This window comes from Lontra canadensis, unplaced genomic scaffold (assembly GCF_010015895.1).
Source record: "Lontra canadensis isolate GAN:19392208 unplaced genomic scaffold, GSC_riverotter_1.0 scaffold91, whole genome shotgun sequence".
Taxonomy (NCBI): Eukaryota; Metazoa; Chordata; class Mammalia; order Carnivora; family Mustelidae; genus Lontra; species Lontra canadensis.
The window spans coordinates 6,537,587-6,553,472 of record NW_022631085.1 but is presented as its reverse complement, the minus strand read 5'-3'; the positions used below and the strand labels follow the sequence as shown (position 1 = coordinate 6,553,472).

General features: G+C 48.0%; 1 protein-coding gene across 1 annotated transcript in view; it reads right to left on the bottom strand.

Moving 5' to 3' along the window:
• LOC116854440 overlaps positions 1–15,886 on the bottom strand; it is a 122,040-nt gene that overhangs the window by 36,657 nt on the left and 69,497 nt on the right. The window contains 6 exon segments of the mRNA XM_032836300.1: positions 513–590; positions 1,521–1,682; positions 1,769–1,998; positions 2,732–3,040; positions 9,870–10,063; positions 11,634–11,851. Of these exon segments, the coding sequence (XP_032692191.1) occupies positions 513–590; positions 1,521–1,682; positions 1,769–1,998; positions 2,732–3,040; positions 9,870–10,063; positions 11,634–11,851 (1,191 nt within the window).

The window sequence follows — 15,886 nt, the reverse complement described above, 5'->3', positions numbered from 1 at the left end:
TGGGCGCCAGGCGCACAGCTCCCCATTCCATGTGCCCTGGCTTTCAGCTTCATGGGGGGAAGGCAGCCCCTCTGTCCAGCCTGTTAAAAACCCTTACAGTCCTGACCCCCTATTCTCTTAGTTAACTCTCCCACCATTTAGGCCCCAGTGTGACCTTGGGAAAGAGACCCAGCTCCTGCGGGGGATGCCAGCACACAGCCAGGCCAGGACGGCGAGCCGCAGGGGCAGCATACCTCTGTCCTCCACCCCCCGCGGTCCTCTGGGCTACGTCCCCCTCCACTGCCATCAAGCCACAGACTCTGCCAGGCCAGGCCTGCAACCAGCTGCCCACTCAGGTGCCTACAGAGCAGCACTGACAAGGTCTGCAGGAAGCCCTGTGGTTGCCCCAGTGTCTAGTTTACCCCAGGTCCAGGAGCCACAGGACCCGCCAGAGCTCAGGGAGCTCACCTTGCCATGAACTGCCTGTCTGACAGAGAGGACCCACTGCCCACCTATGACAGGGACCCATGTACCTCAAGAGGCTGCCCCGCAAAGTCCCCCTTGCAAAGCCCTGAGAGCTGGGTGGGAGAGGCGTCTCCGCTGCAGTTGACCTGTGGGGAGCAGGGGGGTTAGGAGGCCACGCTGACCGCCTCCACTGGGAATATGGGGACGGGAAGCCTCTGCCCCCAACCTAGAGCCCAGACGGAGCACAGACCTCCAGCTCCACCCTGTCTCCCTTTGTGGAAGCCTCCCTGGGAACAGCCCCCAAGGAGAAGTCCAGAAACCCCAGTGCTACCCCACAGCACCTTCATTAAACTGAAGGAACCGGAGCTCATGTGCTCACGCGCCTGTGTGTGCCAGGCTCTAACTGGTTCTGGGAACCATCAGCAGTCGCGTTTTTCGGATTAGGACACTGAGGCCCAGAGAGAGCAAGCGGCTTGCCCAAAGTCACGCAGAAGGTAAGCCAGGAGGTAGCGGGGCTGCAGGGGGCCACACTGCACCCCGCGCACCCGAATCCGCTCGTCCTGCCTCCCACACACCGCGGACGGTCCGGCCACCCCCGCGCCGGCACGCAGGAGGCTTCCTGCTTTTCGTTCTGGACAATAATGCCAAAGTCAGCTGTGCGTGCGGTTCCCTCGGCAGTGATGGAGTTTCCTCCAGCGGAAGTATCCAGAGGACTAGCCGCCCACCAGGGTATGGGAAGTTTTAACTTTGCTAGATGGGGCTGGGGGGTGGGAGTGGCAGGACAGGTGGGCAAGAGGACGAGTGGACAGAAGAAAGAAGAAAGAGATACAGGCACGGTGGCGTGGATGGAAGGGATGGAGGATGGAAGGGAGAATGGGAAGTTGCGAGGGATGATGAGGGGTCGGGAGGGGCCAAGCCGGGTGGGAGGAGCCAGGCTGGGTGGGAGGGGACGGACAGGGTTGGGCAGGACCAGGGGAGGGTCCTGGGTGTTGTCAGGAGCAGGTGGGTAAGGTGACCCCCAAAGTTGGAGAGACAGGAGGCACCTCTGGTGCACCCACTGGGGGCGGGTCACTCACCCAGAGCCGAGCGGGCACGGTGCCCAGCAGCGCTGAGAGGCCGTGGTGCAGCCCCAGGACTAGCCCGTGGTGGCCGCTCTGTCGCCTCGTCTCTAGGACCACACGGAGCTGCTCGCCATCCACGCTTGCCATCAGCCCAGCCACCACGCGGTGTCCCATGCTCTGGGCAGAAGCAAAGCTGTGGGTGTCCCTGGGACCCAATACCTCCCCAACCCCAGCCAGCACCCAGCCCCCAGCCCCCAACTCACCTGGAAGTGGCCTTGGCCGTCCACGGAGAAGGGGAGGCCCCAGCGCCCGAGGCCAGGCACTGTGTGGGCCAGGCTGGCGTGGAGCCGGCTGCCCGGGGCTCCAGGGGCCGGGCCATCCAGGCTGAGGGCGGCATCCAGCTGACCCCATGCATTCCACAGCGCCAGGCTCGCCGACAGGTCAGAAGCCCCATGGGTGTGTGACAGGAGCATCTCTGCCTCCGAGGGGAGTCCTGGGGGCAAAAGGAACCACAGAGATGGCTGAGCCCAGTCTACACTCTGCAGGACAGGGTCCGCAGGCCTTGGGGCAAACTCTGGCCTCCCAGGTCCCACTTCCCCTAATATATCTGATGGAAGCATATAAAGCGTCAGCATTAAACCATGTCTGATCCTCAGAAGAGATGCCACGCTCAGCAAGTGAGAGGTCGGGTGTCCCCTTTCCATTTCTAACCCCCAGAGACACGAACTAGCTTTCAGGGAGTAGGAGGGGAATGGGGGGGTCCGACCCACTCTCCCCTAGCTGCTGCACCCTTGTGCCACCCCCCACCAAGGCCTTCCTTAAGTCCCCAAGGAGCTAGAGCTGGGGGTGTCCTATCTCCTAACTGTGGTGCAGGAGCATATCCTAGAGCCCGGAGAGACCAGCTTCTAAGACTGAAAAGCTGGGGCGGGGGTATGGTGGGGGTTCGTGGGGTAGGGGCTGGCAGCAGGGGCTCTCTGCCACCAGGCTGGGAAGCATGTCATTACTCAGCAAATGCTGCTGTCCCTGCCTTGTGTGTTCTGAATGAGTCACCAACACCCCGAGGAAGACAAGGAAGATGGAAGCCCTGGGAGATGCTGGCTGGGGAAGGGACCAGAGCCGGAAGGCGGGTTTGGGGGCTGGGGGCTCCTTTCTCTCCCCTCCCCCTTGGCTTCAGGCACTGGGAGCCCTTGGGGAGGAAGACATGTGGCCCCATCCACCCCTCCTACCTGCCTCACTCAAGGTGCTGATGTTGTGACTCAGGCTACCCGAGAGCTGGCCGTGCCCGGGGCCCCAGGCGCAGACCCCACCCAGAGCCAGGCTGGCCTCATCGGCTCGGAGGCGGGCCTGGCCCCCAAGGCTCCCCGTCTGGGCCTGCAGACGCCCTCTCAGCCAGAGCTCTCTTGGCAAGACCTGGCTGCTGTTCTGGGTGAGGATGCCAGTCACGGTGTGTATGCTGGTGCTGTTCCCTGCCGTCTCATGCTTGTCCCGCAGGAGGAAGCCCAGAACGGCTGAGTCAGCAGTGACCCTGACGGTACCTGCAGAGGACGGCAGAGAATTTGTACAGAGCAAGGGGTCAGCCCAGGAGACTGGGCTGCTCTGGGCAGGAGGGAAAATGATCCTGGGGTAGGAAGCTCCTAGATCTGTGATGTACTTCTGACTCTTGTCCTGGGGGAGGAGCCCATCTGGGAAACAGACCAAATTACACCAGCTCCCTCCCAGGATGCTCTGACGACCGAGCAAGCTAATTCACAAAGAAAAAGACTTTGCGGGGGGTGGTGGGAAAAGAAGCAAGCCTGCCAGGGGATGCCAGTTAATACCAGCGCTCCACTCCCACTCAAGAGACTCACGGCCATATTGATAGAAGGGCCCATTATACAGACAATGAAACTGAGACCCAGGAAGACTTGAGGGATTCAACCTGGAACTCCAGGGACAGAAAAGGTCTCATCCTTTCTTGGGGGTCTCATCCACCCAGAGAAGAAGATTCCATACTTTTGGGCAAGTCCATGTCCATATATAACTCATGCAATAGGGAAATTCTTGCTGTTATCAGAACTGTTTGCCTCTCCTGCCCCTACCAGGTTCTCTCGAAGCCTCGGTGTGGTCCAAGTGCCCTTATACCTCCCCCTCCTATCACTTAAGGTTGGACTCATGGGTTATGACCTCCAGGAAGGAGGCCCTTTTGCACCCCTGGGTGCTTTAACCCCCTTTGTTCTGTGCTTTCAGACACAGAAGGCACGCAAGTCTCGATCACAGAGTACACACCACTTTCTGCACAGATAGAGTCTCTCGCAGAATCTTGTGATCATCTTTTTCCAAATTCCTTACGTCATAGGGCCCTACGTCACCATATCCTAGAAGGTATTAGTAACCAGTTAATCATGGGTAACCAGACTAAGATTTCACTAGACTGTTAAGAAGTGAAAGCGAAATGTGGTTGATGGGACAGCATAGAGTCCAGGAACAGACCCCCACACACAGCTGACTGGTATCTGACGAAGGTACAAAGATAATTCTGCAGAGAGAGGATGGTCGTTGTAATGAATGTGCTGAAAGACTGAAAATCCACAAGCAAAAAAATCATCTTGACCTTGACCTGATCATACACCCGAATTAATTCAAAATCAACCGCGAGCCCAAATTTAGAAACCTAAAACCATAAAACTTCTAAGATGGAGCCTCAGGTTTAGTAAATAGAGATGTCTTATATGACAGCCCAAGCATTATTCATTTAAAAAAAAAAATCAGTTGGACTTGATCAAAATTTAAAGTTTCTGCTCCTCAAAAGACCCCCGTGAAAGACTATAAAGCGACAGCTTGGGAGAAGATATTTTCAAAACACACATCTTACGCAGGACTTGTGTAAGTAATTCCCAAATTCAATTTGGGAATTCAGGAAAACGACTCAATTTTTTAAATGGACACTTGACTCATGAACACTTAGAGGTAGCCCATAAGCCTCTGAAAAGATGCTCGACATAATTAGTCCTGAGGAAAACACAAATTTAAACCAAAAGGAGATTCAATTATAAATCACAAGTGAAAACCCCAATACTAAAAATTGACAACACCAATGGCCAGCAAGGGTGCAACGAGGATTCTCACCACGCTGGTGGGAATGTGACATGGGACAGCCACTCTGGAAACATTCTGGTAGTTTCCTATAGATTTCAATGTATATTTGCTGTACAATCCTACAATCCTGCTTCTAGGTATTTGTTCAAGAGCAAAGAAACCGTACAGTCCCACAAAAACCTGTAGGCTGATCATTATGACAACTTCATTTGTAACTGGAAAATACTGGAAACAACCCAAACATCCTTCCACTGTGATAACCAAACCACAGAGTACTACTCAGCAATGAAAAGGATACACTATAGATATGGGCCGCAGCTTAGATGCATCGCAACCACATTATTGGACAAAAGATACTGTACTCCGAAGTTTACATACTCTATGTTCCCACAGATGTCACATTACAGAAAGACCAAAACTGTGGGGATGGACAGCATCTCAGTGGTTGCCTGGGATGGGGGTGGAAGAAAGACTGACTACAATGGGTGGCAGGAAGGGATTTTGGGGGGAGATGGGACTGTTCCGTATCAAGACCGTGGTAGCTACACAACTCTCAGAGGTTATCAAACTGTAAAGGGCTTTTTCCTGTATGGAAATTACACTCCGAGAAATTATACCTCAGTAATTGCCTTCAAAAATGAAATAGTAGGTGTTCAGTGTCGAAGGATGAAAGAGAGACCATCAGCGTAACTCAAAGTAAACTGGACAAGAAGAGTTCTCTGTGACCTTTTTTTACTCAATTGCATTTAAATTTTTTCAAACCTTTCTTATTTTATGATGAAATTTGGTTTTGGCACATTTTCGCCAAACTGGGAATTGGAGGGTTCATGTTAATGTTGCTACTGGGCCAGAGAAGGGCATTCACCTCTTGGGCAAAAGCAGAGTCTTCAGGTTCTGAACCACTGGGCCCTGGACAGATGTCCAGCTGGGTTGCTAGGGTCAAGGATGCTTGAGCAAAAGGTCCCTTTTTTGTGTAATCCTGGCTTCGGGAACACTGTTAATGTTTCACATAATCAGAAAACAAATGTAGAAAATCAGTAAGGATAAGGGAAAACCTAAAAATGGAATACAAACAGAAACCAGTGAACCTGACTGCCTTTCAAATGATTAACAGAATCACATGGCGGAATGGGGGGTGGGGGTTTAACCCTAATGAACTTGTGAACACAGTGTTTGGATTTATGCCTTCAGTGACTGCCCAGGTGGATCTCAACCACATTATGTTCAGGCCAAAGATGGAAAGAACTCTAATCAAATGTTGAATTCTAGTTAATAAAGCTGACTTTCACAGAGGTATAGGTTAGGAACTCTGAAACTACTTCCTATGTATCCTTGGGCTGAACAAGTAAGTAAATACATTGTGGATGATTGGAATCAGGTTTCTTTTTGTTGGAGAAGAAAATGAAAATACAAAAATGGAAAACAATGAGAATGACTTGAGGATACATTGAAATTGAGGACATCAGTGATACCATTAAAACTAATGGTTTTAAACTTACCTATCTGTAGACAGATATAGAAATGTGTATGTGTGAGAGAGAGAATGTGTATATACTTCTATTTTCTAGATCAATCCATTGAGAAGGCCCAGGACTAACAGTCCAGTAGCAATAAACATAGCTAGCACCCAGATCTTACTTTCTACCTACTATTTTGCATTTGAAAAAAAAAATATGGGAAAACAGAAAAAAAGAGTAAAATATACATGAATCCAATTATATCTATAATTACATTAAATATCAATCAACTAACTAGTATAATTAAAAGGCAGAGATTGTCACACTAGACATAAAAGCAAAATCCAACTATATGTGGTCTACAAGAAATTTACCTTAACTATAAGGAAACAGCTATGTTTAAAGAAAAAACACATACAATGTAAATGCCAATAAAAAAGCAAGAGCAGGGGCGCCCGGGTGGCTCAGTGGGTTAAAGCCTCTGCCTTCGGCTCAGGTCATGATCCCAGGGTCCTGGGATCAAGCCCCACGTCGGGCTCTCTGCTCCACAGGGAGCCTGCTTCCTCCCCTCTCTCTCTGCCTGCCTCTCTGCCTATTTGTGATTTCTCTCTCTCTGTCAAATAAATAAAATCTTAAAAAAAAAAAAAAAGCAAGAGCAGGTACATTAGGCATATTTCACAATAAATGGGTTGATTCATCAAAAAAGTATAACAATCATAAATGGTCATATACCTATTTCCAACATGTCAATACACTTGGAGCAAAATGGACAGAATCAATGGACGAAATCCATAATCACAGTTGGAGAGGTTAACACTCTTCTCTCATTAATTGATACAATAACAAGACAAAAAGAAAATCAGTAAGGATATATATCAGAACAGCATAACCAAGCACATTGACCTAACTGACCTTTATAGAACATTACACCCAACAACAGCAGAACACAAATTCTTTGTCAGTGCAGAAGATATGTTCACAAGATAGATTATATACTGGCTCATAAAACAAATCACAAAAAATTTTAAAAACCTGACCCTCTGGCCACAATGGAAATAAATATCAAGAAGCTACCCAGAGATTTTTCAAATATTTGGAAATTAAGCAACATGTTTCCAAATAACTGATGGATCAAGGAAAAAATCACAAGAGATATCCAAAAATATTTCAAAATAAATAATAACAAAATCAAAATTCGTGAGAAGCAGCTCACAGAATAGTGGGAGCCAAACATACAGTTTTACATGCTTATATTGGGAAAGAAAAAAGATCTAAAAATCAACCACTTGAAGGTCCACCTTAATAAACTAGAGTAAATCCAAATTAAGGTTAAGAAAGGAAGTAAGAGATAAGGGCTGGAATCAAAGATACTGGAAAGAGACAACTAGAGAGAAACAAAACTAAATGTTGGTTGACAAGATCAATGAAACTGATGAGATCCTAATTAGCCCAAAGGAACAGAGAGAAGCACAAAGTAACAACTATCAAGAAGGAGAGCACAGACAGCACTATAGATCCCACATACATTGAAAGGATAATAATAGATACAATGAACTACTTTATGCCAATAAATTGACAACTTAGTTGAAACAGACAAATTCCTTGAAAAGTATAACTTACGAACTGACACATGATGAAATAGAAAACCTCAATAACATGCCTGCATGTCCCAAAAAACGTTTCCACAAAGAACACTTGGGGTGACTTTGTGGGTAGAGTCTATCAGATCCTTTAAGGAGCATGAACACCAACCTTACACAAACTCTTTTGGAAAATAAAAGAGAAGGAAATATTCTTCAACCTGTTCTATGAGATCAGAATATGAAGGAAAAAATAAAAACAGGGGAGAAACCTGGCAGGCACTATGTTAACCAAGTGATCAAAGCTAATGTCACCAGTACTGGGACATACTGATGTCAGGTACCTCTGGATATGAAAATATGATGACTCATTACTACTCTGACCTCCTTGAAAGTAGTCATGAGGAAGCGTAAGACCAACCCCCAAATAAGGGATGGTCTACAAAATGACTGTGCCGTACCCTTTGAAAATGTAAATATCACAAAAGGGAAAGAAATACTCTCAATTTTCTGATTTTGATAACTGCACTGTGGAATGTAGGAGACATTTAAAAAATATTTAATATTTATTTAAAATATTAATATTTTATAAATATTTATAATATATTAAATATATTATATTTATTATATTAATTATTATAATTAATAATTATTAATAATATTATTAAATATTAAATAAATATTTATAAATATAAATAAAATATTAATATTTATTTTAAAAATACAATTTTTTAAAGATTTCATTTATTTATTTGACAGAGACAGAGAAAGAGTACAAGCAAGAGGAGTGGCAGAGAGAGATGGAGAAGCAGGCTCCCCGCTAAGCAGGGAGCCCAATGCAGGGCTCCATCCCAGGACCCTGAGATCATGACCTGAGCCTAAGGCAGAGGTTTAACCCACTGAGCCACCTTTTTAGGTAGGCTCCAAACCCAGTGCAGAGGTCAATGCGGGGCCCAAACTCACACCCCTGAGATGGAAACGTGAGCTGAAATCAAGAGGTGGGCACTCATCTGACTAAGCCACCCATGCACCCAGAGAGCATCTTTATTTTTCTTGTATAATTTTTTAAAGATTTTTTTTTTAAGATTTTTTTTTTTTTTTAATTTGACAGAGAGAGCACACAAGTAGGCAGAGCAGCAGGCAGAGGGAGAAGGAGAAGCAGGCTCTCTGTTGAGCAGGGAGCCTGATGCGGGGCTCAATCCCAGAATCCAGGGATCATGACCTGAGCGGAAGGCAGAGGCTTTACCGACTGAGTCACTCTGGCACCCAGAGAGTAACTTTATTTTTAAGAAATAAACACTGTCTGTCAAAAGAAATGAAATCTTGCCATAGGCAACAACGTGGATGGAACTAGAGGGCATTATGCTGACTGAAATAAGTCCATCAGAAAAAGACAATTATCATATTGTCTCCCTGACATGAGGAAGTTGAGAGGCAGAATGGAGGGTTTGGGGGTAGGGAAGGAAAAAATGAAACAAGATGGGATCGAGAGGGAGACAAACCATAAGAGACTCTTAATCGCACAAAATAAACTGAGGATTGCTGGGGGATGAGGGGGAGGGCTGGGGTGGTTGGGTGATGGACACTGGGGAGGGCATGTGCTATGGTGAGTGCTGTGAATTGTGTAAGCCTGATGACTCACAGACCTGTACCCTGGGCAAATAATACATTATATGTTAATAAAAATAATTTAAAAACATAAACAAATGAACACTGCACTATTTAGGGGTGAAGAACCATCACGTCTTCACTTTACAACTGTGTAAAACACAGTTCAGGAATAAAATGAAATAAATATGGTATGTACACACATATACGTGTGTACAGGGAGAGAGAGAAAGAGATAAGGAAAAAGAAAGATAAAGCAATTGCGGTAAGACGTCAGTAACTGATACGGCTGGGCTTATAGGATTCTTTGTACTATTCTTGCCACTTTTCTGTAAGCCTGAAATCACATCAGAATTAAAAGTACTAAAAAAATATGCTTGGGAAACACTGCCCATAACTCTTCCTCCTGGGTTTTTCCAACATCCATTAGTACATTAAAGACTCTGATAAGACCTGCATTAGGAAGCCTGTTTGGTATCTTTGCCAGAATGTGTGTTTGTTTCTCCCACATCAGTGTGTGAGATGCTGAAACATCGTATTAGTGGACTTGAAAACATGCAGGGTTTAGTCTACTCTGAGGTTCTACAGAAAGTGCTTGCCCAAGACCCTCCCTGACCCTGCCCTGTGGCGTTCCCCAGGCTCACCCTCTCTGAGCGTCTCCTTGTGCTTTAGCATGCCCTTGACGGTCAGGAGGCGGGGCACAGCTGTCCAACCAGCCACTGTGTGCTGGGCGTGGCTCTGCAGGGTCAGGAGCTGGCCTCCCCTCTGCTCTGCGGAGGCCTTGAAGAGCAGCTGAGCCGTGCTCTGGTCCACCAGCACCTTATACAACAGCCAAACCCTAGGAAGGAATGTGACAGGGGTAACAGATAGTGCCCACCCCTGTAGCAGGTTATAAGAGGTGGGTCCCTGAACCCCACTGTCCAGACTCATCATAGCACTGCTTTTACTGGGTTCTCAACCCCCAGGGACACAGTGTAATAGGGGTTAAGATCATAGGCTTTGGAGTCAGCCAAACCTGGGTTTGAATCCCAGGGCTGCTCACTACTCACTAACTGTGGCCTTGGACAAGGACCTGACCTCTGTGAGCCCCAGTTTCTCCTTCCGTAAAATGGGGGATAAAACAGAACCACAGATGCGGAGCTGATGTTGCTGGTAAGTTATCAGTGCATCATCTGATGATGAGCAATGAGAAAATAAAGCTTCAACAAGCCTGGTATTCAACTCCTCGGAGAACTGGGGAAGAGGACACAGTCCCAATCATCCACCCAGATGTTCTTCATAGGACACCATGGGAGACGCCTCCCTGGAGGGTCACCACCAGAAACAAGATCAGTCATGCCTTCCTTGATGCATACTCACACAGGTGTGAGCGGGCATGTGTCTGTGTTTCCACATGGCCTTTGCAGATAACATCACCTGTTGGTTTCCCTTTTCACCTTGACTACTAGGATGCTCAGAGCCAAATTTTAAGCTGAGCTCTAAAAACGTCCAGGACCTCATGACATGCATGTTGTTCCCTAAAGCCACTTTGAGCACCTTCCTGTTTCCTCCATTTTTCTCTTCCCTTCACGCTCACATCCTCATGTGCTTTGAAAAAGCTAGAACAGATGGGAGACAATGATGGACATTCAGACAGATGGGTGAATCCACGGATGGACAGCTCTAGGTGGCAATTCTGTGGACAGGGTTATCTAGAACCATCCCCAGAGCCTTGAGTCTCCTCCAATTCACAAAAGCTGCCAATGCTGGGACGGCAGGGGAAACAGGGCACTGACATTTAACAGAGAACTGAACTATGCCAGAATGAGTCCTACTCCGAGGGCCAGTGACAACGGCAGCTGGTCAGTGGACATCCTCGCTGGTCAGGCACTGGTGAGGCAGGCACGTTAATGCTCTGTTAACCTGAGGACAACCCCAAGAATCAGGAGGAGAAACTCAGGCACAGGAGGGCATGGTGGCTGGCCCAAAGTCCCAGAGGCTGAGCTGGGGTTTGAACCCGGGCGGCTGGCTCCAGACCCAGGATCCTGAGGGCCATACTGTAATGGACAAACCCGCATGCGAAGACACAGTCCAAGGTGAAAGGCTGCACCCACACACTCCCTGTGACTATCTCTAGAGACTCGTGTTTTATGCTTCATGCTTTATTGTCTTTCAAGTGAGCGACAATGAATGCAGTTGTTACTAAGAAAGCAAAGAAAAAAGATTAACGTGGAAAACTGACTGCCTCCTCCTTCCTTTCCCTCAATGGGTTAAAATCAAGAACAGCCTAAGGAGCGGGGATTTAGACCTGGTCCCTGAGTGATGCAAGAGGGTTCCTCTCTGCGCAAGGATTTCCCATCTCCTAGGACACCAGCCCTTTGCTCTCGGAGGCCCTTCCCCTGCCTGGCATGGCCCCCGGAGACCCTCACCTGGCTGGGGCCACCTTGCTGGACAGCTGCAGCTGAACAGCTCGGGGGGCGCTGAAGACTGCCTGGTGGAGGAGGACTGTCATGTCCCAGCCCCAGCTGTGTCTCCGGGCGTCCTGGCTGGTGTCGGCCTCCAGAAGAAGCAGCTCCTGGCCGGACGTGTGTACAGACAGGGAGCCACTGAGGCTGTGGTCTCTGTGTCGTCGGGCAGCTGCCTGTACCTGAGAGGAGGCAAGAGAGGGCTTAGAAGTGGAGGAAGGACTGGAAGGGTCTGTGGAAGCCCGCTGGGTGAGAGGGCCCCTCCTCCAGGAAGCCTTCCTGAGCCTCACCAGCTCTGAGAACCACCAAGCACAACAGACAGCAAGCACACAGGAAGAGGGGAGGTGGAGGGAGTGGTGGTGGACTGCCTTCCCTGACCCCAGCTCCTGGCCCAGGAGTAGAGTCATACCTTGTCCTTCCCAGCATGTGTGCAATGGGGATTACCATCTTACAGCTAGGGAGACTGAGGCCCGAGAAGGGTCACATGTTTAATATGGGCCTGTCTGCGCTCTAAAACTCATGCTTGTGCTGGAAGGGAGGAGCTGGGGGAGGGAACAGAAGACCCCTGGGCCACTCCGTTACAGGAAAGGATGCCCACAACAGTGGCCCCCTGGGGGACCCAGAAGACCCACAGAAGTTCTGGAGCTCAAAGGGGAGGGTGCCCAGGGCCCAAGCAGGAGCTATACTGGGGCGGGGATGGGAGCAGGGAGCCCTGCTCCACCACCAACTCTGCAGGACCTGAAGCCCCTTTCCTCATCCAGGCCTCAGTTTACCCATCTCCAAGGCAGAAGTTGCTCCAGCCCTAGGATGTATATTGTAGTCAAATGGGAAACCTTTAAAAGCACGCCTGGTCCCTCCAAAGAGGAGCTGATGAACGGGTCCGTCCACACAAGGGAGTATCATTTAGTGATGAAAAGAAACGAGCTCTCAGGCCACAGAAAGACATGAAGAATCCTTACATGTATCTTACTAAGCGAAAGCAGCCAGTCTGAAAGGCTACACACTGGATGAGCCCAGCTCTGCAGCCTTCTGGAAAAAGGTAGAACGAGAGACGAAGGTGGTTTGGTGGTAGCGGGGCAGGGTTGGGGGCGGCGGGGGTGGGGGGGAGAGAAGGGATCCACAGGTGGGACATGGGGGATTTTCAGGGCAGTGAAACCCTTCTGTGTAGTACAGTAAAGATGGGTACATGACATTCTGTGTTTGGCAAAACCCACCGAACTACAGACCCCCAAGAGTGAACCTGGATGTAAACGAGGCACTTTGGCTGATAATAATGTGTTAATATCAGCTCTCCAGTTGGAACGTACTACACTAATGCAAGAGGTTTGTAAGACGGAACACTGTGTGTGTGCGGGGCGGGGCGGGGGGCGTTGTATGGCAACTCTCCATATTTTCTGTGCCACTTTTCTGGAAACCTCGAAGTGTTCTGAAAAATGAAGCTTTATTAATTTTTTTTTAGAAGTTCGCCTTAGGGGGTGCCTGGGTGGCTCAGTGGGTTCAAGCCTCTGCCTTCGGCTTAGGTCATGATTCCAATGTCCTGGGATCGAGCTGGGATCTCTGCTCAGCAGGGAGCTTGCTTACCTCTCTCTCTCTTCCTGCCTCTCTGCCTACTTGTAATCTCTGTCAAATAAATAAATAAAAATCTTTTAAAAATCAAGATTTAAAAAAAAAAGAAGACGTTTGCCTCAGACCCCCTGACCAATCAGCACAGCATCTCCAGGCCGGGGTCCAGGCAGGTTCTAAAATCCCCCATGGGGGTAGGAGAAGAGTAAATGAAACAAGATGGGATTGGGAGGGAGACAAACCATAAGTGACTCTTAATCTCACAAAACAAACTGAGGGTTGCTGGGGGGAGGGGGGTTGGGAGAGGGGGGGTGGGGTTATTATGGACACTGGGGAGGGTATGTGCTATGGTGAGTGCTGTGAAGTGTGTAAACCTGGCGATTCACAGACCTGTACTCCTGGGGATAAAAATATATTATATGTTTATAAAAAATAAAATTAAAAAAATAAAATAAATAAAATCTTTAAAAAATATTAAAAAACATTTTTAGGTAATATATAATAATATGTATCATTATACATAAATATATATATCAATTTTAATATCAGTATAAAATACATAAATATCAATGTATAAAATATATATATTTGTATGTGGTACGTAAAAATATAGAAATATATATAAAATATTAAAAAAATAAGATAAAATAAAATCCCCCATGGGAGGAATCCAACGTGGCTTGGGCTGAGAACTTTTAGGGTGCACCCGTGTTTTCCTCTGACTGGCCTCTCCGTGGACCTGAAGACTCCCACAGACCATGCATTCTCGATAGGAGCAGTATCGCCCCCAAATGCAAAACCTTGTTTGTTGGGGGTAGATTTAAATTATAAAACAACTTGGGGTGCCTGGGTGGCTCAGTGGGTTAAAGCTTCTGCCTTCAGCTCAGGTCATGGTCCCAGGGTCCTGGGATCGAGTCCCGCGTCAGGCTCTCTACTGCGTGGGGAGCCTGCTTCCTCCCATCTCTCTCTCTGCCTGCCTCTCTGCCTACTTGTGATCTCTCTCTCTCTCTGTCGAATAAATAAAATCTTTAAAATAACAACAACAACTTATGTGCAAATCACAGATGTGCATACAGCACACAAAAATACGGGATGTCCGTGCAATTAAAATATCACAGAGGGGGTTTATGGGATGCGCTGGCTGGATCGTGCAAGCACACACTGAAGGACCCTATTGGTCACTGTCTTAAGAATGTAGGGATCCCGGGCTCCCGCTATATTCCCATCAAGCAGGATATGCAAAAGAAAACATGTTCTGTACTCAAGGTCATGGGCTCTGACAGTGGCCAGCTTAGAGCATCTCCTTTGTAACAAAGAATGTCCACATAGCAGGCCTTGAGCTCCCTGGAGCACTGGTCATGCAAGGAGGGAGAGGCTACAAACGGTTGCTGTGCTATTCAAGCTTGCTGTGCAGAGATCCCAGCTGTGGATGTTGGGTCCAGTCCTCTGCTCCCGGACTCCCCGTACGTAAGTTCCCCCGCTAAACCTCTCTCTTGATTGCTGTATCCAGGCCATTTCTTCGGTCTCACTGGGCCATCCCCCAGCCTTGGCTTAGAGCCTGCCAGGGATCAGCAGCATAACTGGGGAGCTAGCTAGGAAGCTGGAGAAAACCCTATGAGTTCTGAGGTGCCGGAAGGGGGAAAAGGGAAATCCGTGGGGAGAAATGCCAAGTTGGCCAGTGACCTCTGTGTGGGGTGGAGCGGCCCACGGGTCAGATGCTTGTGGACCACCGCATGAGAACGGGGACGGAAATGCCAGCAAGTCTAATGGACGTGTGAGAAACCGTGTGCTGTGGCAGGGAAGGGACGGGAGAGCAGGATAATAAATTAGAGACCTCCATGCACCGTTGTGCGAAGCCAGGAGGTCCCAGGATGCCACGGATTAAGATCTGGGCCCTTGACTACTAGGTATTTATCTAAAGGATACAAAAATACTAATTCAAAGGGAAACACGCCCCCCGATGTTTACAGCAGCGTTATCTGCAAGAGCCAAACTATGGAAAGAACCCAAATGTCCATCAGCTGATGAACGGATCAAGAAGATGTGGTGTGGACACACAACAGAGTATGTCTCCGCCATAGAAAACGAGCGGAATCTTGTCATTTGCAATGACATGGATGGAGCTAGATGGGATTATGCTGAGCAAAACAAGACAGTCAGGGAAAGGCAAATACCATATGCTTTCACTCATACGTGGAATTTAAGAAACAAAGCACATGAACATAGTGGGATATAAAGAGAGACGAACCAACAAAAAGACTCTTAACTCTACAGAACACACTGATGGTCAACAGAAGGGAGGCAGGGGTGGGGGAGATGGGAGAGACAGGTGATGGGGATGAAGGGGTGCACTTGTGATGAGCCCTGGGTGCTGTATGGAAGTGTTGAATCCCTATATTGTGCTCCCGAAACTAATATTATATTATATTATAGTTATAATATTATAACCGAAGGGAGAGGCTTAACCCACTGAGCCACCCAGGCGCCCTTATTACATTGTATTTTAACTGAAATTTACATATAGTCTTGGAAAAGGAAAAAAAAAAAAAATCCAGGCACTTGTAACAAAGTCCGGTTAGGACACTAAGAGGTAGAATCTCTAAAAAGTGACCGATCTATCTATCTAGGGAAAACTGACGAGGAAACAGACAAAA